This window comes from Ambystoma mexicanum, chromosome 6p, assembly GCF_040938575.1.
Source record: "Ambystoma mexicanum isolate Mex_15411 chromosome 6p, UKY_AmexF1_1, whole genome shotgun sequence".
NCBI lineage: Eukaryota > Metazoa > Chordata > Amphibia > Caudata > Ambystomatidae > Ambystoma > Ambystoma mexicanum.
The window spans coordinates 1,434,357,629-1,434,382,277 of record NC_090935.1 but is presented as its reverse complement, the minus strand read 5'-3'; the positions used below and the strand labels follow the sequence as shown (position 1 = coordinate 1,434,382,277).

General features: G+C 45.6%; 1 protein-coding gene across 1 annotated transcript in view; it reads left to right on the top strand.

Moving 5' to 3' along the window:
* Positions 1-23,055, top strand: part of BMP3 (bone morphogenetic protein 3) — a 115,437-nt gene extending 92,382 nt beyond the window's left edge. The window contains exon 3 of the mRNA XM_069626158.1: positions 15,599-23,055. Coding sequence (XP_069482259.1) covers positions 15,599-15,790 — 192 coding nt within the window. The 3' untranslated portion in view covers positions 15,791-23,055. The remainder of the gene's footprint in view (positions 1-15,598) is intronic.
* The last annotated feature ends 1,594 nt before the right edge of the window (positions 23,056-24,649 follow it).

The following is a 24,649-nucleotide window of genomic DNA, read 5'->3' as shown; positions in this document are numbered from 1 at the left end:
TGTAAACCCTCACCCAAATAAATAAGAAGTTTCTGTATTATAGTGCAGGATGTAGGGGTAGGAAATAGGACTCGAGGTTTTTGGGGGCACCCCTGATTAAAAAAAATAGGAAAAATAAAACTTCGAAGAATGTAAATGAAGGGCGCTCAGCCAATCAGGTGGCTGGAACAGTGGGTGAGAACACACAATCCCCGGCCCTGTTCCAGCCATCCTAGGCGTTTCCCCAGGTGGTTCTTTTTTTGTCTTTTTCGTTTTTTTTCTAACATGGGGAGGCAACAGGGGGACCCTCCCTGCTGCCTTCCCAAGTTAGAAAATCCCAGTCCCACACCCTAACTTACCTGTGGGACCATAGACTTGTGCTCCAGTCCCCAATGCACCTCCCATCTAACAGCCGCCATTCAAATAGAAAAGCGATTACGTCTGACATTTTGGAGCATGTTTTCCATGGCTGTCGTCATCCGAAAAGGGACGACGTCGCTTTTCTATTTTTATGGCGACACCCTTTTTTTAAAACATTTTTATGTCTCTGACGGGAGACGGCTCACGCTGAGCTCATCTAATGTCGGATGAAAAAAAAAAGAAAGTTATCTGCACCCTGGGAAATCCCAAGGAGGGAATAGCTTTCACGCCCCTTTTGGGGGGCAGACATGGGCTTTAACGCCCGCAGCACGGGTCTACCAAAGCTCGTGCTGACAGGCCGGTAAAGCCGGGGCGTGAAAGCTATATTCCTTATTCTCAAATTTGGGAACAATCATTTCTTTCAACGGGCATAGATTTAAGTGTGACAGGCATTTTAAATGTATTACTAAGCAAAGAAAATGATCTGCCGAACGGTCGAGGGCAGTCACATGACTCTCATAAGCATTTCATGCATGAGAGGCAGCACAATGCTCTTGGAGCCTATCAGGACAGAGAAGGAAGATATGCAAAGCAATAACATGCTTATTGTTTCATCATGTATACGCACAGAGGAAGATCAGCTACCATCTGTGGGCACATGAATGAAAGCGTGTCCCCTGCCGCCCGCATGGCACATTGTGGCGTTTGCTCTGCAGGGTAGGGTGACCAGATTTAAAAAGCAAAACAACGCGACAGGGCAACTGACATGAAAGTAGGACTGACTCTTGAAAGTGGCTGCCAAGGCACTACACTTCAGTAGTGTTTGTAGGAGAAGGGGGGTTAAGTGTTACTCTTCAAATAAACACATATTATAATTAATTTATCACAAACTAACACTATCCTAAGGTGTAAAGTGCAGCATTTCTTCTGTGTGAGCGGTGCCTGCTAGCGATGAAGACCTACTACCAAAAACCGGGAGGACTGCAGTTTCCAGTGGAAACATAATCTTGGGAAAGGGGGGACAGAGCTCCAAATAATGGGACAGTCCCGGCAAAACCGGGACGTCTGGTCACCCTACTGCAGGTGCCACACTTTAGCATTACAAAAGTAACACACCCCCTTCTTCAGTACCAGGCACTTGCCCACTAACCTGGCGGGTCCATATTGAAAAGAGGGCGCTCACCGATCTTCACGGTTGCCTGCTACCCCAAGCAAACGAGGGAATCCTTGTTGCCCAATTATGGCCCTAATTCACTTAACGTTTTCCAATGGGGTTTTGCCGTTATAAAACACTTCTGTGAATTAGGCCCTATGCATTTATATAGTTGTATATGGCACCAACAGCCAGCACAGTCGCTTTGTAGTACCTCCAAAGCTGCGGGAGGGGCGGAGTCGGAAAAGGCCATGTTTCTAAAGGGCATTAGAAACATTTAGGTCAGTTAAGAGTCAAGTCCTGCCAAAAGCAGAGCTCTTTGTGGGACGGAAATTCACTTCCTGGCCAGTTCATAAGCCACAAAACGGAGTCAAGATCCGAGTCGAAATGTTTCCCCGAAAAGTAGCGTTTTGCATTTATCCGGGAACGACTGTTGATTGTCAACTGGTTTGATGGTGTGGGTGAGATCATTCCAGAGGGAGGAATCTCGAGTTTTCCCGCCCAGCTTCTTTTTCTTCTATACTGCAGACATGGTCCGTAGGGAACTAGCCGATCTCAAAGACCTTGCGGAAAGCTGTTTCTCAAACCTGTGTCTGAGATACACCGGGACTTTCTTCCAAAAGACCCCATGAAGGTTGCCAACCATGTACTACTGAAGACAACAATTTGGGACTCTTATTAAAAGATATAGCAAACCCTAGCACCCCTATCCATGACATCTTGATCAAGTATACATACTCGATAAACCAGGTGTGTGCTACATCTGAAGAGTCAACTAAACATGTAATCCACAGATTCATTGCATGAATGGAACAGCCACTATCTTTCCAATATTCCATTAATGAATGCCAAGCAGGTGTTCTAGCGGAAGATGTGTTTGGCAGCTTTGGGAAATGGATCCATGCAGAAGAGGACGTCATGATGTGCCTGTGCTCCGCTCACCCAACACTGAATGTTGACGGCAAGGACGACTTTGAGCATTTCTTTAGTGCACATATTTAGCAAAGTTGCTTTCTTTGTATTGTAATGTTGAGCAGCCCTTGGGCCTCATTACGGGTCTGGCGGTAACCGTGCCGGTAAAACCGGCATGGTTGCCGCCGGACTCGTAATTAATCACCGGCACCGGACTTCCCGGTGCCACCAGGCTATTCCGAGACCAGCGGCCGGGAAGTCAGGTACCGGTAATTTTGTAGTTCCCCATAGAATGGGGAACACGGAAGCAAAGGCACCGTTAATAACGGTGCCGGTGCTTCCATGAAACTCTGCGGGAGGGTGCCGTTCCGCCTGCAAGGCCTGACTCTGCCGGGCAGGACGGCACCCGCCCACAGAGTTGTACTATGCCAGTCTGGTAACAACGGTGCCGGTAGGTTTACCGGCACTGTTGTTACCGGTCTGGCATGGTCGTAATGAGGCCGAGTATCTTAAGCAACAGCAGCCCTGGGGATATCCATTTAGCGGTTATGCCACTCTTTTTTCTTGAAACCTTTCCCAACCGGTGTAACAGACTCCAGGGGCCATTCGTTACCCCTCGCTACCAATTCCACTGTCGTCTCCCATAATTATGACACCTCCAAATCATGGCATACAACATAGCAGGAGAGGCGTTGCCTCTAGAACAATCAGCGAAGACCTCTGGATTAATCTACCTCTTTCCAAACATTGTTGTCAATATTTATACCAATATCCGTCTCCGATTTATGCCGCAAAGTCACACCCAGATCTGCTATATACGCTCCTACGTCATCAGCGTCAAGGAATGTGGCCTGTGACTCTCTTGCTAAGGTAATGTCACTAGGCTCATAACGCTTCTGTAAGCCCAAGCCAATGGCTCCATCGCCATCGCAAATAATAATGTTGATAAACCACAAGCTTTCCTGATAGCCTCCATGCATGGGAACGATCGCTGAAGTAATGGCAGTGCTCTTGTTTCTGGTATTCGGAACTATATGTAGCTATTGAATCCATTTCATGAGTGCTTCACCAATCCCGAATGACCCCAGGTGCTCTATGATGAATGATAGGTTATTTGTAAAGCGCTTAATACCCAGAGGTTTCTAAGAGCAGACCCAGGCATCTGTCACGACTCGCTCCCTTCGCTCCCGTTCCCGCCACTTGGGGGCATGTTTTGGGGTTTCTTCCCTACTGGACATTTCCTCCGAACCTTATGCTACAGTGTCCTGATGAATTGGGAGCGCTAAAACCTTATTTCCCAAATTACTTCCCTTCCGGATCCATTCCAGGTTTTTGGCAGCCAGCATGCTACTGCTGCTTTAATCAAATGACTATGCTTCCCAGAATGCCTGGCTCACTGCCTCACCTCCTCCCTTGCAGGACAAGGCTGGGTGGAGGATAGGCAACACCTGTGGCTGCAGGTGCAGCAGGCGACACGCCTGAGGGGTGTGCTCATTAAGCAGCTTTAAAAGCCTCAGTCTGCTTCAGTCCAGCGCTGGTCATTGTTGCAGCGTTCCTGTCTTGACTGGTCCCTTGTTCCTGGTTCCTAGTTTTTGTGCCCAGTTTCTAGTTAGTGTTTCTTGTTCCTTGTCCTGGATTTCGTATTTGTATGCCTAATTGATTTCTGCCTTTTGGAAATCCCTTTCTCCCTTTCTCTGTCTGCAGGCAGCCTTTCTCTGAGCTTTCCTTTTGCTGTAGCCCAATTGCCTGTGTTCACTGTTTCCTAGAAATTGTCCTTTGCTACTGAAAGACTTGTTGCATTAATCTTTCCTTTACAGGTTTAGTTTCCTGCCTTTTCACCTTGGATGGGTGGGACAGTTTCCCTTTTGATATCGTTTTCACTGCTCCTGATCCTTGCCTTCTATTGGGATCCATGCCATCTTTTCCTTTACACTTTTACATTTATTTCCTATTTTATTATTAGGTGTGGGAAGCTGTTGTAACTAGCTCCTGTGTGATTATCTTTTGTTTTCCACACTGTACTGTTCCTTCTTGCCTCTTGACTTGGGTTTAGGTATTTAGTCATCCTCACTCTTTGCCTTTACTGCCTTCTGGGTTCTTGTTTGATTTACAGGGTTGTGGGTTTAGTACTGACTTTTGAGTGGTCTTTCCGGTCCTCGTGAATACGGACATCCAAGTGGTCTTTCCGGTCTTCGTGAGTACTGGCATTCATGTGGTCATTCCGGTCCTTGTGAGTACTGTTTCCAAATTCTTTATTCAGTACCGTCTAGAGTGTCAGTTTACAGATTCTGTCCCTGCTTGCCCTCTACGTGGGCTTAGCGCTGTCAGTATCTGTAATAGCATAGTGGGTAAGGAGTTTGCCAACTTTCCTTTCAGTCATAAGGAGGTTCTAAGTGCTTACCCTACATTCCTTTTCATATAGTGGTATACACGAGTCTTGGGTATTGAATGCACGTTGTTATATTCAAGGTTGTTTACTGTGTATTTTGTGCACATTTCCCCTGTCATATCCATCGCCTTCTTCCTTTCCTGACAGAATGACCAGCCGTTGTTCCCGTTTGAACATGGCCAGATTACGAAGGAAAGGCAGCAAGGCCTCTAACAAGTTTATACAGAAAGCTTCCCTTACAATTACCCGTGAAAATCGAATCTCTGCTCCTGACTTAAATGAACTCCTTGACACGAATGGGTATTTACGTGCAAAGTATTTTTCCCACTGGGTGGCCCATCGTACATTGCCTGATCCTAGCTCTGTCTTTAATTCTGATCCAGAGTCTATGTCCGCACAAGCCTTAGCAGTGGAAAACAACACACTGCTAGAATTTATACACACAAGTACCTCTGTTATTGAACCCCATGACTCCGGTTGTGCTTTACCTCAGATTGAACAGTTTCATGATTCAAGCATGAAGAATGGAGGGGTTCCGTGCATATCTTCTGTTTTCTGCCCTCAGTCTACAGCTTACTCCTCTGCACAGATTCTTACTGTGGTCACTAATGCCAAGGGGTCTGATGCCAATAGTCTGCTTAAAAGAAACACAGACCACGTCGGTAAGAGAGAGTATAGATCACAAGACCTGCAAGCAGTAGATGACAATATACAATCAATGCACTTCCAGATGGCTAGGGCAGGATCCAGCCCTGATGCCACCATGCCTTCCCCTGTGCCTACTGATAGGGATGTACAGTTAATGCGGGACATGTAAAAAAAAGCAGAATTTGAGGAGTTAAAACAAGAATACATTCCCTTAAAAGAGGAGAATAGGATGTTACAGTCTTTTCTGAATACACCTCCAACTTTATCCGTTGATGAAGTGAATACTGTTCAGTCCCTGAGTGCGGAGACTTTTGTAAATCATGATACTTGTCAATATGTAAGATCTATTGGGAGTGAAAGTCTTTTTTCAAGCACAGCGCTTATTCAGGACACAGGTTCTGACAACTGTCCTACCGTTTGTCAGGAATTGCTGTTAGCTGAAGATTCACAAGCCACTCCTTTACCTGAAGCTTCCTGTGTAGCAGTTTGTCATAACTCTGAGCTTGAACACATACATGCTTCTGATTTCCAAACACAATCCACAATGGTGGCATACACAGAATCAGTCACAACTGTAGGCTTAGGTTCTGCCCTTGATCTAGCTGCTGAGACTGAAGTAGACATTCAAGCTGATGTGGAAAACGATGCTACCTCTGTGTTCGCTCTTCCTTCTGCCAATATCGGTCACTACGAGCAGTCAAAGACAATGCAGAATTCATGTTTTGATGGACTCATTCCACAGATTACTGAACCAAAAACCCGGCAGGCGATCCCTGAACTGTTGATTGTTAATCAGCCACTTTCAGAAGCTAAGACAGAGGAATGGTCAATTGACGAAATCCTGATTAACAGAGACTTTACTATGGTGATTCCTCTGGTTGATTTTGACTTCTACAAAGGAAGAGACTGTCAAAACTGGATTCCTCTACCCCTTTCTCCTCCTCACCTGGGTCTTCTTGTATCTCCTCCAACCTTAATGCTTCTGTCTTCTTCCTAGTTCTTACGCTTTCTCCTGACTTCTTCTCCTTTTTCTGACGTAAGTAAGGACGCGCTCCCTCGGTGGCCACCTTGATCTGGGTGTTTTACAGATCTTAGGGAAACCCGAGGAGCACGCCCTTCGTGCTGGGAAAAAAGCCCAAAGGCAAAAACCCTGAGAGATCGTAACTGTCCGTCTGTAGATGCGGTGAGTGCTTGTTTGAAAGTATCTTTCAATTGTCCTTGGAAACAGTACACCAATTCTCCAACAATTCCTCCGATGGAGTTAATGATGGGTTAAATATAGAAGTCAGAGTCCAGTAGTTTCCACAAAAGAAAGAAATAGGTAAGAAAAAGATAACGGGGAAGAAATAGAATAAGGTAAGACTTCCAATACAGTGGACGTCGGTAAAGTAAAGAGAAAAGGCTGAGAGAGATAGCCGATGTAGACACATATAGGGAAATAGCGGCAGACACAAAGGGAGGTTAGGGCTATGTGTATAAACGAATAGAGAAACAGAACCAACCGCTACCTTACCTTAACCTGAAAACACCCACGTGAGGGAATAAGGGTGAAATACATACAGAGAAGGGAGACAGGGAGTGAATTAGCTCTGAACTGCAAGTCGCCTCTGGAAACGAAACTGACAGCGAACGTAACGAAGTCGATACAACGCGCTAAGCGCCAGTTTGCATCGTTGTTTATAGTTTCCGGCGGCCATGTTGGAAAAACACTAGACCTTCAACCTGGAACAATCAGAACCATGTTAGTGGTATTTCCACCTATACATGAATTTCCAGGGCTGGTGCATGACAGAGACTCTGTGTCATCCAGTAAGGAGAGGGACGGCAGGGGTACAGCTCAGACTTTGGTTACTGGTGCCAAGGGGTCAACTGCCTTAAAGGGGCTTTCCATTCCTGAACCACAAGTGTGTCTGTCGACTTCTGGGACTTCAGACTGTCCTCCTACTACCATTGACTCTTCAATAATCCTGTCCACAGCTCTGCAGTCATCGTTGGCACACGTATCTTCGATCAATAAAAGAGTGCTATGTCTGCCAGTCACCCAAGAGCCATCACCATGTACGCAGTCAGAGCCAAAGACCTTGACAAGTTTGTCTTCAGCTAACAAGACGGCTCCAGCTTGCATGCCCTCAGCCTCAGAATTTCCTCTGGCATGTTTGCCTCCGGCTACAGTGACTCATCCAGCAGATTATCCTTCAGCCATGGAGCCTCTGGTAGTACATTCTAAGTGCATGTCTTCGGTCCCAGAGCCTACTGCTAGTTTGGCTTCAGTTCATGAGAGACCTGTATCCTGCTCAGCCTCGCTGCCAATATCGGAGGTGTACCTGTCTACACTGTCAGATCCTGCTGCATATTCCTCTGCTCCAGAGATTCCTCCTGAATCCCAACCATTTACTGATGAACGTCCATCTTGCCCTTCTTATGCTTCAGGGGAATAACCAGAATGTCTGCCTTGTACACAAAACAATTCTCCTAACTACTTGACTGTAGCATCAGCGCCTCCCGAATATGCAACATCTGAGCCTGAGACTTCTGCCAGCTCTCTCTTCAGAAACATCAAGCCGGCTCACGACTCGGGAGGGCCTTACATGCGAGGCCGCTGGACTTGCCTGGAGTATTACGAGAGAGAAACGGATGCCGTCCACCACGGCCCAGTCACCGAACGAGTAGCCGACCAGGATAGCGGGCTGGACGGTCCGCGTTTGGAGTCCGGTTTGCATCAACCGCTTGACAACCCTTTTGTTGCCGGATCCCACATGAGCCTGAGGAAAGGGACGGGCACGGCCCTCCAGCTGCAGCGCCAGTTGGGTAATAGTAGCCAAAGGAGGGGAATGTCTGCTGCAGTTCAAGATGTGCCTGTTTTTGCTCCCGCTGCTAGTATGCCTGATGTTCCGAGTACTGTGTCTAACACTCCTATCAGTATGCCAAACGTTTCTGCAGTTGTATCCCACGTGCAACAAGGTGGCTACTTGACTGGCTACATGACTGTCAATGGGAGTGCCAGCCTCGTACAACCCATTGGATCTCCAGACCTCCAAGGCAAGGAACTTATGCAGGCAAATCTTTGTCACTTTCAACCACAAACCTTTACCCAGATGGATGACAGAGTATCCGAACCTCTACCTCAGCCGCCACCTTCCTCTTCCCAACATAAACATTTCCTGAAACCTGCTGTTTCCTCACCTCCTGTGTGTCCACTCTCGGCAGTGAGGCTAACAGAACTTCTACCGTTGTCTAAGGCATGTAGCACCAGCCTGCCTCTCTCCTCAAGGATGTATGCATATCCTCTTCCAGTGACTAAGCTTCCTGGACCTTCCAACTCTGCTTCGGGTCCTGCAAGTCCTTCATGCCTTTCTTCGACCCATGAGTCTCTTCCTCACCGAAAACCCACCTATGGCTCTTATAGACTGCGGCCTGATTCTATTCATTCCAGTCCTTCTGCTTCTGCCAGTGGGTCATCGTTTCCGTCAGTGCCACTTCTGAAGACAAAGCGCTCCTGTCATGGAAAGAAGATGTTTTGTGCAAGTAAGGGCCGCCTGGAGTCGGCCGTGGAAGGGGGTATACTGTCACGACTCGCTCCCTTCGCTCCCGTTCCCGCCACTTGGGGGCATGATTTGGGGTTTCTTCCCTACTGGACATTTCCTCCGAACCTTATGCTACAGTGTCCTGATGAATTGGGAGCGCTAAAACCTTATTTCCCAAATTACTTCCCTTCCGGATCCATTCCAGGTTTTTGGCAGCCAGCATGCTACTGCTGCTTTAATCAAATGACTATGCTTCCCAGAATGCCTGGCTCACTGCCTCACCTCCTCCCTTGCAGGACAAGGCTGGGTGGAGGATAGGCAACACCTGTGGCTGCAGGTGCAGCAGGCGACACGCCTCAGGGGTGTGCTCATTAAGCAGCTTTAAAAGCCTCAGTCTGCTTCAGTCCAGCGCTGGTCATTGTTGCAGCGTTCCTGTCTTGACTGGTCCCTTGTTCTTGGTTCCTAGTTTTTGTGCCCAGTTTCTAGTTAGTGTTTCTTGTTCCTTGTCCTGGATTTCGTATTTGTATGCCTAATTGATTTCTGCCTTCTGGAAATCCCTTTCTCCCTTTCTCTGTCTGCAGGCAGCCTTTCTCTGAGCTTTCCTTTTGCTGTAGCCCAATTGCCTGTGTTCACTGTTTCCTAGAAATTGTCCTTTGCTACTGAAAGACTTGTTGCATTAATCTTTCCTTTACAGGTTTAGTTTCCTGCCTTTTCACCTTGGATGGGTGGGACAGTTTCCCTTTTGATATCGTTTTCACTGCTCCTGATCCTTGCCTTCTATTGGGATCCATGCCATGTTTTCCTTTACACTTTTACATTTATTTCCTATTTTATTATTAGGTGTGGGAAGCTGTTGTAACTAGCTCCTGTGTGATTATCTTTTGTTTTCCACACTGTACTGTTCCTTCTTGCCTCTTGACTTGGGTTTAGGTATTTAGTCATCCTCACTCTTTGCCTTTACTGCCTTCTGGGTTCTTGTTTGATTTACAGGGTTGTGGGTTAGTACTGACTTTTGAGTGGTCTTTCCGGTCCTCGTGAATACGGACATCCAAGTGGTCTTTCCGGTCTTCGTGAGTACTGGCATTCATGTGGTCATTCCGGTCCTTGTGAGTACTGTTTCCAAATTCTTTATTCAGTACCGTCTAGAGTGTCAGCTTAAAGATTCTGTCCCTGCTTGCCCTCTACGTGGGCTTAGCGCTGTCAGTATCTGTAATAGCATAGTGGGTAAGGAGTTTGCCGACTTTCCTTTCAGTCATAAGGAGGTTCTAAGTGCTTACCCTACATTCCTTTTCATATAGTGGTATACACGAGTCTTGGGTATTGAATGCACGTTGTTATATTCAAGGTTGTTTACTGTGTATTTTGTGCACATTTCCCCTGCCATATCCATCGCCTTCTTCCTTTCCTGACAGCATCGAACCTGTGGTGCTCCCCACTACGTTGCCCTGAGCTATGCTCCCTGACACATGTATGCCCAATCCATGGAATGATAAGCCTACTCGGCATCGAGGCTGGCAATCACAAAGCTGCAAGGACTTTTTGTTGTCGTATCTGGATGTAACGTAATCTGTGTAAATTCAGTAGAGTGTCACGCCCTGGTATAAATATGGCCTAATTTTTTAATATCTCCCATTATCACCTACGCCAATCACTCAGCTAACAATTTAATATTTTGCTATCCATCAAATTGTAAATTGTTCTTTGTCCCAATGTTATCATTCATGATCCACGTTGATCACCCATAAAAAGTGTAAAGTTTGCAATAATGTGACCTTCATAATGTTTTAGTAGATGATTATGTAGAAGAACTTGTCGAATTAGTGAAGTGGACCCCGCTAGGTCCCAGAACGCCACTGTGATTTTAAAGGACTTTTTTCTATCTTGAAACAATAAAGGGAGATTTCCTCTTCTTGACTTTCCTCAACAGTGGTTTCTGCGGCACTGTCACTTCTGCACAATGCTAATTGTGTTAGTGTATTCCTGGTGTGCCAAAATATTTGATGGGGCGGCTACAGCGGGTCCAGGAGCAGGCACTTGCTTCCTGCTCTGTCTGCATGGTCCATCCAGTAATGCACAGCCTGGAACCACAATATCCTGATGCTACATTCCTCAGGATTCTCAGAGCAGGAGCATTCAATGGACTTCTCCATTGGTGGGCATTCACAAGTGCTGCTTTCCAAGGACCACTTCCCAATCGGATCAGAACTGCTTATGATGGCTGCCTTGCAGATCTGCAGAACATGTTGACTGGAACTTTGACTCCAGCGTGCACTCTGCAAAGAGCTCCTCCTTTGGAGTACCGAAAAGTGGTGCTCAACCTATCATGGATCTGAGGAGAACGGATCCTGCCAAATAGGTGACAGTGCTCTGCAATGTCTGTCGGTTGAAGCCACAAGTACCTTCAAGGATGTATGTAGGTTTGGCAAATGCCCCAGTAGAACAGTTACCCCCGTCTCCCTCCATGGCCTTCAAGAGAAAGCTGTACACTCAGTAGAGCAGGGTTCATCAAACTACAAGGGTGAACTGGCCTATAGGGAACTCTGGAGATTTCCGGGTAGGCCTCTGCACCCTGAGCCTCTTTTGTGTGGTATTTCCACATGTTTTCATAGGAAAATGGTTGGGCTTGCTGAAAATGTGGAATATGGGGCCACTTTGAAAATGAGTTCCAGCGCTTCTTTTGGTTCCCAGTTCCCAGTCCACCGCTGCAAACTACAGGCTCATGGAAGAGGGGGGCGACAGTGTCGCAGCCAGAAAACAATTAACAGCTGCGTAGAGAGTGCAGCTGAGCAACGAGCGCGGCCCTGAATCGCGAGGGCCAAGCAAGCGTTTCAGGAAATATACACAGCATGGTAAAGCACGCACGCAAGTGTTCATTTCCTTTGTGGAGGTGCCAGCAATTTGCTGCTAGGAAGCCGGACCCCCTGACCTCTCTGTCCCCGTGCCACGCCATAGATAGGTGCGGCCATCAGAAGGGAGAGGGAAAGCGGTTCAGAGGGAAGGATGAGTACAAAGGGAAGAGAGAGAAACAGAATTGGAGAGAAGAGAGGCACAGAGGACAGTAGAAATAAAACAGTGTGTGGGAACAGAAGGGGAGAAGCACGGGAGCTAGTACATGAAATGATAAGGCAACAGAATGCAAAAGAGTGACTAGGAAGGAGGGAAGAGCTACAATGGAGGGGGATACAGAACGGGCGGGAGAGAAGTGTGCGAGACAAACAATAGAGGAGGAGAGAGAACAGGGGATAGACAGTCAGACAGGGAGATGCAGGGAATATAGAATGTGGGGAAAGGCAAATAAAACATGCGACAGGAAGGGGAGAACTGAAAGGAGGAGTAAAAGAGGACAGAAAACTGAGATAGAATGGGAAGAAGAGACTGAGGCCGAGTGGAAGAGCGAGAGAGGATACAAAGCAGGAAGCGAGAACAGTGAGAAGGGCCAAGAACCTAAAAGAAGCGACAGAGAAGAAGAGCAAGTGAATGAAAAGAGAAAGAGTAGGAGGGAGAGAGGAGAGACATAATGCGAGCAAAAGCAAACACAACATGAGTGTGAGAAAAAGAAGGGACGGATGCAGCGTGATAGAGGGCCAGGTGGCAGAATGGTAAGAGAAAGAATGCGAGGGATAGAGAGACCGAGAGAGAGAGGGGCAAAGTGAGAGAGACAAAGAGAGAATGGGGGAGCTAGAGAGGAGCTATAAGAGGGGTGTTCAGAAAAGGAGAGATGCCTCATGTTTACTTCAATGGAACGCCTTTCAAAAATATCTGATATCTCCCTCTTCGGAGACTCAACCAGTTAAGAGGTAGTTATGAGACTGCAGACAGTTCGTTACTTGACATGCTCCCTGCTCCCAGTTAAAACTTTGACCACCTCCTGTGACCATCGGTAGAGAGTCTCTGGCAAGCTGTGCCCTGCATACCCTCCTGTCCACCAGCCACAATGACTGGGGCGCCCAACTTTAAACCATTTTCCTTAAGGCGGAGTGTGTTTGAACGCAAACACATTAACAACCACTTTCCTACCACCAAAGAGCAATTTTGGTCAGGACCCATGATTTCCCACCCAAACACCATACAAACCAGTGTTCATGGGCATCTATGCGATATTAACGAAAACGATAACGCCGAAACACATCGGAAGTGATTCGATTGTATTCTTTAAAGGCAATAAACACCCTCCTTAACATATTTTAGGACTTGTGCAATTATATAATCAAACTCCAGTCCTAGAATATTTGGGGGAAAGTTTTGGAAAGTGCCTTTAAAAAAGAATATGGAATCACTTGCAAATGCCATATCATATCATAATGTGATTCGGTGTTATTCTCTTATCGTTAATATCACTGGATGCCGTTGATGGGAGGCTAGTGATTTGAAGTCCAGGGGAATGATCTTCTCTTCGCCATCCATTCAGACATTCAATATCCTCAAATCAGGGCCTGACTTTCAGTTTCCCTGGTTCAGGGCCTGGAGAAGGTTTACTCCACAGGGCATGTCATAGAAATGTATTTACCCACCTATTCACTCAATCTCTTCTCACAAAATATATAAAAAGCTGACTTCCTGTTGGCCAGAAGGCGTATATGTTTGGCGGTTCCAAACAAAGGGCATTTAAAGCAATCATGCCCTCTACCCATTTAACTAGATAGTGATCATGCCCTTTTGCACCCAGGAGGGTGTGCAAGGATTGCTGGTGTGTCCTTCCCAGGGTAAGGCCTGGACTCTCATCACCTGCTTTGTTTGTGGTACTTTTGCATGGATAGCCTATCAGTTTTCTGATTCAGCCAGAATCAACCAAAATCAAACAATTATATAAATAAAAGAACACAGTATAGGACCACCTTAGGATCCCGCTGAGGTACAGCGCATGAAGTAGCCCAATGCCACCCTGGGGATGTCACAATACGCTACCTCTCGGACAAGGTTTAGGTACCGTAAGACCACCACAGTGGTGATGGGTGCAGTATAAATATTCCATAACATAACTTACAACATAATAGACTACCTAGGATATCTCAGATATTGTTGGTGGCACGGGATATCTGCGTGAGCAGCCGAGGTTGCTAAGTGGACCAACCAGTTCTGTCTATCCAAGTGGGCCATACAGTACTGCCTACCCTAAGCCCTTGTTGCCAATTGGGCCATACATATCTATCAATCCCATGCCCAGGTTGTCAAGTAGCCCATACAGTACTCTCTATTCCAAGCCCAGGTTACCAATTGTGCCATTCAGCACTATTTAACCCAAGCCCAGGTTGCAAAGTGTACCATTCAATGCAAACTATACCAAGTCATATTTGCCAATTGGGCCATAGAGTACTGTATACCCCAAACCCAGGTTTCCAAGTGGGCCATGTAGTCCTGTCTGTCCAAAGCCTAGGCTACGATTAGGCCTTACATAGCTATCAATCCCACGCCCAGGTTGTCAAGTGGCCCATACAGTACTCTCTAGTCCAAGCCCAAGTTACCAATTGTGCCAAACAGCACTATTTAACCCAAGCCCGTGTTGCCAAGTGTACCATACAGTGTTAACTACACCAAGTCCAGTTTGCCAGTTGGGCCATACAGTACTGTATATTCCAAGTCCAGTTTGCCAATTGGGCCATACAGTACTGTATATTCCAAGTCCAGTTTGCCAATTGGTCCACACAGTGCCATCTATCGTGAGGCTAGTCATATATTTGTTTCAGGTGTATTGTTCACCTTTCAGCCCCTCCTTTGTGGCACTACCGCCAGTTGTGCTTCCAAGATGAGTTCTGCAGCGCTGTCCTGTGTATTACTGCACCTTCCCATTTCCAACGACTTAGCACAATGCTACAGAAGATAAAGGGGTATAAGGGCATTATGTTACCCATATGAAAAAAGTAGTCTAAAAAGAACAGACAATAAGCACTCATGAATAGGCGGGGCGCTTCCTTCACGAGAAAGGCCTGGCAATACCACCCTGGAGATGTCACAATACGCTTTCTCTGAGACAAGGTTCAGGTGCCGTAAGACCACTATGGTGGTGATGGGCGCAGTAGAAAGATTTGATAACATAACATGCAAAATAAGAAATACCAAGATTAGATCAGATAATGGTGGTGGCAGCGGATAGCCGTGTGCGGGACTGGTACCTGCACGCAGCTCTGTGAGGGATTGCCGCGCGACAGCGTCTGAATCCCTTGGGGAGACAAATCAGGCTTTTCCGCACCACCAGTGCCTCCTTTACTATATGAGAGACCCCCTGGTCCATTCTGGAAGATCAAAGAGTCCTGCAAAGGGCACAGGCAGCGACTGATGAGGGCAGGGCTGTTTCCTTACTTCAGACACCTGGGAACCCAAACCGTTTTTTACCTTTTGTCACCCAGCAATCAGAAAGATTGCGAGTTATTTAATTTAATTTAATTTTCATTCAATTTTAAAATCAGCTAACTAAAAAGGCATTTGTACAATTTGCTGCATGAAAAGTAAACAAAGTATTGAAAAATTGCCTTTTGTTTTATACAATGTTATGAAATGAATTTATATATATAAAACATGATTATTTTGCATTTCTTTTAATCATATCGCATAAAAGTCAAAATATATATAAATACTTTGTGTTAGTGGTCCTGCTGCCAGATTATGATATGTTCTTGTTTGTGTCCTTCAATGCAGTCCCTGAAGCCATCAAACCATGCCACCATTCAGAGCATCGTGCGGGCGGTGGGGGTCGTGCCCGGAATCCCGGAACCATGTTGCGTACCAGAGAAAATGTCTTCTCTCAGCATTTTGTTCTTCGACGAAAATCAGAACGTGGTCCTCAAGGTGTACCCCAACATGACAGTCGAGTCCTGCGCGTGCAGATAGTGTTCTCGGGGAGGAGGCCTCAAGTGTAAATCTATTTCTTTTTTTTTTTTTTACTTCTATTTTTGCACTTGTGCATTTCATTCCAAAAGATTTATAAACTAAAAATAAAAACGTTCACTTTCAATAATGAAAGAAGCTATGGACCCAAGCTTTTGGCGTGGTGGATTTGAAAAAAAAAAGACTGGGACGCAAAGATAACTTTTGATAAGACAGAATGGAGAAAAAAAAAACTCTGGCCACTCAAATCAAACATCGACAGTCAATACGGATTTACCATGAAAAGACAACTTTTAGCTTCAACGAGTTGAAGCACAAGACTTATTTTTGTACAAAGTTTGAAAATATTCAGAAGAAAAGGGCTGTCGGTGCCGCCATTTTGACATTGACTTTCAAGGGGCACGTGTAACTATGCATCGGGGGCTACCGTTCCTGCCCGGAGTAATAGGACAACTCTTTTTGCATCACAGGCCTGCCGTACATCCATGATATAGGCCGCAAGACTCCAGATTTACGCCTTTTTTCTGTGGGATCATTCACCAGGGTGTGTGCATTTGTTAAGGCGTATCTAGTCATGGCCATCACTATCTACACACTTTCATATATTGGGGAGGGGAGGATTTAGGTTAGCACGCAGGGCCGGACCGACACAAGAAATAGGCCCGGGTACCAAATTAAAAGTGGTCCACATTTGCAAATCACATTTTCAGCCTTCTCGCAAAATACTGTGTGAGTGGAACTTGGGGGCGTAGGTTGAGAACCATTGTAGCAAATTGTGTGTTTTTAGAGCACACTGGGCTAGCAATAGTGACAAAAAACGACCTGCTTCACAGGGGATTCAGCCAACTGCTCCATTTAAGCAGCCCACACTGGCCTGTTGGTCTGGCCTTCTGGGTATTGCTGTATTACCCGGCAGGGTGGCCTGAGCCGGTTAGCATGCTGCATTTTGACACTCCTCTATACACAAAATGTAATTACGAGATGTTGTGTTGATTTCCGGGTGTGTCAAGCCAGTAAAAGCCAGTTGGCCCAACTGTTACATCTCTGGCACTTGTTGAGGAGCTTTCGGTCTGCTGAATGTGCTGTTAAAAATATTGTTACAGAGTATAGGCAAATGTTCCAAGGCAAAGAGCGCTCTCTCTCTCTCTCTCTCTCTCTCTCTCTCTCTCTCTCTCTCTCTCTCTCTCTCTCTCTCTCTCTCTCTCTCTCTCTCTCTCTCTCTCTCTCTCTCTCTCTCTCTTCTCTCTCTCTCTTTCTCACTCTCTTCCTTTCTCTCTCTCTCTCTCTCTCCCACCAACCATCGCTTGCAGTTTCTCCACTCAAGGTCTTAGATTTGTGGCTTAACAAAGACAACTGGTCTCATAAGCCCTAGCTGGCAATATGCCCATACAGTACTGCCTATCCCAAGCCCTAGCTGCCAATTGGGACAGACAGTACTGTCTGTCCAAACCCAGGCTGGTAACTGAGCATTACAGTACTGTCTATCCCAAACCCAGGTTTCCAGTTTGTCCATACAGTACTGCCTACCCATAACCTTTGTTGCCAATTGGGTGATACAGTACTGTCTATCCCAGTCCCTAGTTGCCAATTATGCCACATAGTGCTATCTAACCCGAGGCTAGTCATATATGGTATCCGGTCATTGCATCGACAACCAAAGCATCGACAGCCATACCATTTAAAAGAAAGCGTCTAAAAAAGCGTCCAATGCATTTTATTTAGATGGTAAAGGGTTTAGTTTAATAAAGATGGGTTTTAAAGGTTAAAAAAAAGGGGATTGGGGGACCCCCCATTAAAAGAAAATGAAAAGAAAATGCATTAGATGGTCTTTTTTAGATGCTTTTTTTCCAATGGTATGGCATTAGATGCTTTTTTTCCGATGGTATGGCATTAGATGCTTTGGCTGTCGATGGAATGACTATAAACCTCATATATTACTTTGAGGTATACTGTTCACTTTTCAGCTGCACCAGCTGCCCCATTGGAGCACTACCACCGGTTGTGCTTCCGAGTGTAATTCTGAAGCACTGTCCTGTGTATTACTGCGCCTTTCCATTTCAAAAGAGTTCACACAATATTACAGAAGATACAGGTGTAAACGGTAACTGAATTTGCCTTATGAAAAGAGCTCTCTAAGAAGAACAAAAACAACAATAATCTCTCATAAAGGTTGAGGTGCAGCTTTCACCACAGCACCATGAAAGGGCACACATTCTAATGAAGGTAATATCCTTCCACTGTTGCTTACTGCTGTTTGCGTGGTTTGCCTAATGCTTTGGCGGGTGCGGGCAGTAGGACCCAGGAGCATTCCGAGGGAGAATCAGAGTTGTTCCGGTTGAAAGTTGATTCCCTCACAGCACAGCTAAGCAACAAGGAACTCTTCCCGCTCCTTGCAAAGATGCTCTCATAATGTTCGCGGTGCTCTGACTGGGAGACGCGGCCAATAGACAGTTCTCCATTACCTCAAGGAGGAAGTGATACTCCTCGCCGAAACCTTAGTCAAGAGAGCACTTGCAGAGAGTATTCATAATCTGCCATTAGGTGATTTTACGCAGCTAAAAGAGAAGAGCTGGGCGCTGAAAATTGCGCTTTGTGCAAGTTTCCAACTTTACTTCCCACCTGCGATTCAAATTTAGTTTGTATTAAGATTAATCGCCTCTGTCAGTTGATTTATCATGGATTAAACGAAATAATGTCTCTTAATGGAGTGAAATTGAATCAGATGAAATTCAGGAGGCTGGAAATATCATCTCTTGTCATTACCTTCTGATTATGGGACAGGTGGCACGCATTGTAGGCTGTATTCGTCATTATGGGTCAAATAGCACATAACACATTTGCATTTTTTTTTTTACCTCCGGCCAAAAGCTGGAGGTTAAAAGATTTTTCAAAATGCAAAAGAATAAGAAATGGTTTTAATTGTACTGAAGGGGTGTGCTGCTCACTAGTGCCCCCCTTCAGTAGAGCACCATATATTTTCTTGAAGTTGGGCCTCAATGGGCAGACAAATTGACATCTTTGATGTGGTATGACCTGGTACAACACACAATCCATGTCCATCCTCAAAACGCGAGTGGACATGGACTAATAACGTTTAAACAAGTATGCACGTGGATTTTCAGAGCACTGCATGCAGTATTTTTGGAGATCCACATCCATTACAGTCTACCCAGAGGATTTCTCGTAATCGGGTGAAGACCCTCTATTATTGCTTGCGATAGCGGAAATTCCTGCATGAAGAAGCGCCCTGGTCAAAATGCAACTAACATACAATGAAGGTCTGCTTAGTTTGTTTCAGCTCTGGAGACTATTGTAAATAATGTTGATTGAAAGGAAAGGTGCAAACGGACCTTCAGTCAGACTTTCAAAATGGCTCCCAATTTTGCCTGCATAACGCTCCTCTGTGTTCTCCCAGATTGGTTGAGGATGTTCTCCTAGTTCCAGAGTACGGCTAGCCGACCCACAGTCCAGGAGATGTTGGCACAGGGTGTGGATTGTTCGGCTTTGGGGCATATTGAGAGTAAGGGAAAGCAGACCACATGCTTTTGTGGACGTTTTTGTTGTGACATCATGCCCGTCCCCCATCGAACATTCCATTCAGAATTACACTTGTGTGGGCCTGCGAGGAGAAGTCATTGTGTTATTTACTGAGCCACCAGGCTAGGGTAGCCACTATGTATCTTAGCTGATTGTGCTGATTGTGGCTTGGCCTTAATGAAAGCGAGGCAGCGCATGAAAGTCTCTTTGTGCTCCGTACCCCATACATAGGTTCCGATCACTTACACAGAGACCGCCGAAGTCTCCTGAAAGCACTGTCGGTCACCTCAGTTGGCGGTTTCCAGGCCTTACGGTATTTTGTATTCGCCTTTTTAAAGGTAATACTGAACCCCTGAAGTGCTAAAGGGGAGTATGTTTGTATTGAATTCGTTGTAAGATCTGCCCGCTTCCGCAGTTAATTTGGTCCAGGGAAAACTATAAAGCAATCTGCACCAGAGGGTCCAAAGCCGTTGATTCACTTCAAGTGAGACATGAACATTGGGGGGACATTTGATTGTGATGGGGGTATGTCAGCATCCTCAATCACGTGACTATAAGAACATTTGGATTGGACAACACCATAACAATATGACGGCCTGGCAATAAGTAGACTTGGATAAAACGGCCGTTATGTACCCGATGTTTCGGTGATCAGCTTACACCTCAGGAGCTCTGACCCCGTTCTGGCCCTCCCCGGTCCCTCAAACATCATCTCCAGGCTCGGACTGGCCTATAGGGCAATGTCCGAATTAAAAACACAAAATGCTAGCGTGGGGCCGTTTTATGGTCAAAATGGGCCAGTTTGATAAGTTACTCAGGTCGCTTACCATGTGACTAGTAGTTTGGACCAGTGTTACTGAATACATATTCTTTAAAATGCACAATGTGCATCACATTTGACCAAAAACCTCCCCCTTCGGTACTAATCAAACAGTCTGTCACAAAACTAATGACTTGCTACTTCCAATTGTGGGCCACTTTTTTCTTGGTGCCGAGACAATTGTAGGCCCCAGTCCGACCCTGATCTCCTCTGCCCATCCTCAACCCTCACGCTTTGAAATGGCTCCTCTTCGGTAATCAGCATATTACGCAAACATCAAATAATATAAAATAAATGGTTGCCTTCAGCGCAACGGGGCTGGCCTGTCCTGTCACACTGAACGCGTAGGTCTGTTGAAGCACCCGACATTTTATGCATGGCGATGAATTATCCGCATGGAGCACATGCCCCCCAGGCCAATCAGGACAAGCACATTTGCTATGGCACAACCTGCCACTTGTGAATATGCACTGAATCAAGTGCACCCAGACGAGGACACAAAAAAACTCCCCATCATGCGTGGGAGCCATTTTGTACCCCATTTCCAATAGGATCCCTTTGTCCACACGTGATGGAGGGTGGTTGATAATATACATGGAGGGGCAGTGCCCTGTCCCAATGACACTGAGGTACCACGGGACACTGGGGCACATTCAGGATGTGCTACTCGAGCTGTGCGGTCACGTGCGAGCGCGCGTACACACACACTCTCTCTCTCTCTCTCTCTCTCTCTCTCTCTCATTTTAGGGAGTGGAGGAGCTAGAGCCACCACTTCTGTGGGTGGATTTGGGCACTTCACTCTTCTTGGTGTAGGCACGCAGACCCCCCGTCCCACCCACAAATGCCAATTCCCCCAACACACTCTTTCAGAGTGGCATGATATATAATGCACCTGCATGGTTATAGGGGGTTCATTACAGACTGCCATTGCATGTCAAATGCTCACCGGGTGCAGGGGGCCAGGGGTATTGGAAAATGTCCGCTATTTAATGCAGGTTAGTTCTGTGTACCTAGACAATTGGCTGCAATTTGGGTAGGCATCTTGAGTCACAGGCAGAAGAGCATTCACACTGGTGGGTGCAGCAGGCTGTGAAGGGATTGTGGGAGCCCCTCACAGGTCTGCATTTTAAATTAAAACTGAATTACTCTTATGCAATCTGGTTATTTTATATAGATGGTATCACTTGCTGTGATGCGATTAGGGTCAAAGGTCACGCCGCATCACTTGTTGCAACATTGTCAGGGTACACGGGCCACTTCCTGCAATTTATTTTGCAGCAGGGGGGCACCCGTGCCATTTTATTAAATTGGCATGTTTTCGATGCCCCAGCTGAACATGGGTGAGCAGGAATGCCGGAACTGTGGTTGCTGGCTGTATACGAATTGTTCGAGTCACAACTGCTCGAATGACAATTGACCTTTTCACAATTGACCGAATTGTGAAGGTCAATTGTTACATATGGGTGGGGGGAAACCCCCCGCAACCCTCGACCCAATGCAAAACCTCCCACCAAAGCCCCATATATATATATATATATATATATATATATATATATATATATATATTCGGTCAATTGTGAAAAGGTCAATACGGACGCTTGAAATTAGGTAAATTGTTCATTCGAACAATTGTGTTTGAACAATTTGGGTAATACGGTGGTTGCCATATACATTTAGAGTTGTACTGTCCTAACACACATTTATGTTTCACTCTGCGAGGAGTATATGCATGTCTCCTAATGGGCATACAATCACTAACCACCACGTATTGTTCCAATTATTGTGTGCATGGGAACACAATAATTGGAAGGGCCAAAAACGAAGGGACACAAACCATTCCGTGGCTATGACATCAAACTGGGTTTTGCTCAGTGGGAAGAGATAGGCCATCAATGCGTGTGGCGGTAACGGATTCACTGGCACTTTTACCACATCACTATATCCCGAGTTTGGCGGTGATGTGAAGGGAAAAACTCCAGCACTTAGGTGGAGGTTTTTCCTATGTGTTACCTCCAATAAATAGTGGCATCATCAGTGTCAGTACTACCTACGGCGGTAAATTCTCCAAAACCCTCAGAGTTCCCACAAAAATGACTGTATGTTATGGTATTTGAGACTATCAGTATTGCATCTGGAAGTACCACCACTCTGGCAATGAGGACCATGGACTGCGTGTTGACATATCACTGTGGAACCAGAAAGACCTCATGCCTAAGGCCTGCTTTCTCCTTTCACCAAATCACGTGATCCCTGGCAGGTTCGCGGTACCTCTGTGTGCCTTTGTTCCCTGAGATGCTAAGATGGAGGCTGCTTCGAAATACGGCTGCAAGGTGCTTTATTCGAAAATGAGACATTTGCATTCAGCAGCTGTCAGCATAACTGCACGCTTTACTGGAGTCCAACATCTCACAACACACACCCAACCGAGGCTGGACACTGAGCAACAGTATATAACTTTATTAGTTTACTTTTGGTGTATTATATGTATGTATTATCCAAGCTAGTTGATGTATGTTGCTGATTGCTCTTTTACATGTAAAATAAAATAAGTATACACACACCCCTGTAAATGATGAGTTAGGAGTAAATGCCTGTACAGTAAGCCTCTGGAGGAAAAAAAGTATATTTGTATATGGAAAGAAATGTTTAAAAATGCTTTTAATTTATTTTATGTTTGTTGCGTTCTTGTATTTTCATGTCAACTCGTAGATGCTGTAAGGCAAACTATTTTTTCACTATGATTACAACGTGGAAAAGGCAGCAAATTGCTCCCAGGCAGTATGGTGACCGTAGGTGGTGAAACCGTGAAGGACTACTTTCACCACCAGTGTATAAGCTTGTGTAATGTTTCCTACCGAATATGGGAATTTTTCACTGCAAACTATGAAAACAATAAAACAAAATCACTTAACATTCGTGCGTGTGATTTCCTTAAAAACCATTTACCCGCTGGCCCCGCTCAGGTCGGCTGGATGCGTCAGTGTAAGGTTCATGGCATGTCACACCCAATTCTTGGCAGTCCCATTTTTATTTCTTTGAGTTAATACCATGTGTTTCATTTTATTTGTCCTTCTTTCATTTTAGGTTCTTCTTCTGTACTGTCTGTAATAGCTCACGGTTTTTGCGTTTTCTATTCCATTGCCTTTCCCCAACAGTTCCCTTGTACCAGAAGCGTCCTTTTCATAAAGCAATCCCCGAAATGACTGGGGATACCCAAAAACTACATTCCGACCAACCCTACTCAGTTTATATGGTTACTCATTATGTGGCCCCGCAGATGTTTTGGACTGTAACTCCCATGATCCTTCACTCCCGACTATGCTGACTAGAGATAATGGAAGTTGAAGTTCAAAACTTGTTGGTGGGGTCCACCTCATGAGTAACTACGGATTAAATGCTCTTTGACCAGTGGCGGGGTAAACTAGTAGTATCCGGCTATAACAATAGCTTACCCCCAATGCACCCTAGGCGTAGTAGGGACCACATTGCTGCAGTATCTGGGAGGTGGTGGAGCAGTGAGGATAAGCTGCCCTGGTTCTTCTGGGAAAGGATGCATGTGGTAGGGGCATGCAGTCTCTAGGAGGGGTTGTACAGTGATGCCCAACCCTGCTGTGTGATTTGTGGGGGAGTATGTATCACATAAGAATCTGGAGGCATAAGTGAATGCAAAAGCTAGTGTAGAGTGAGGTCTATCACCTGGCCCCCAAACACATGCATTAAACAGCAAAAAGGGATTTATGGAAAGCTTTAGATCAATCAAAGTCGATGATTTGTTGAAAGCCATGCACCCATTACCTATTTTGGCTTTGGTTTATGGCCCTAAATGGTACTGGTACCCAAATGTGATGCCCATTTTGCATTTGAATGGAGTTATTTTACCTCACTAACAAGGCCCAATCAGGCTGAAACATGTGTTCAGAAGGGGTGTGATATTAACGAATCCACAAATAACAAAAAACGTGTATAACGAATTTAAAATAAATCAAAACATTTCAGGTTTTTTTCAATTTGGGGGGGCTCCCCCAAAGTCCCCCATTGCCCCAGCTTTATTACCCCACCCCAACGCCCTCACCATCCGTTTTAATCCCTTACCACACCCCCATATATACTGTAACCAAAAAATGAGAAATGTGTTTGTTCTTTTTTATTCGTTATAAAAGGTATTCGTTGTTGTCAATTCGTTAATATCACCGTGTACCGGTGTGAACCTCCGTTTAATCTGAACAACCCTCTCTTGGGGTAGGAGAAACATTGATTTCATCTGACAGGACTCCTTCGCTGATAGCACAGATTGGCTACAAAATGATGTACTGCAAAACTGTTATTTCATACAATGTTAATAGTAGCCTCCTGGTGCTGAAAAGATCTTAGCCGGCATTAGTTGAATCAAAAAGTTCACCCAGAGAAGAGAAACATTTTCAGTCATTTCCTAAATTTCATATGGACCTTGATTCATATGACCGCCTCATGGATTGAGTTCCGTATTCTCAGAACAAGAACAGAGA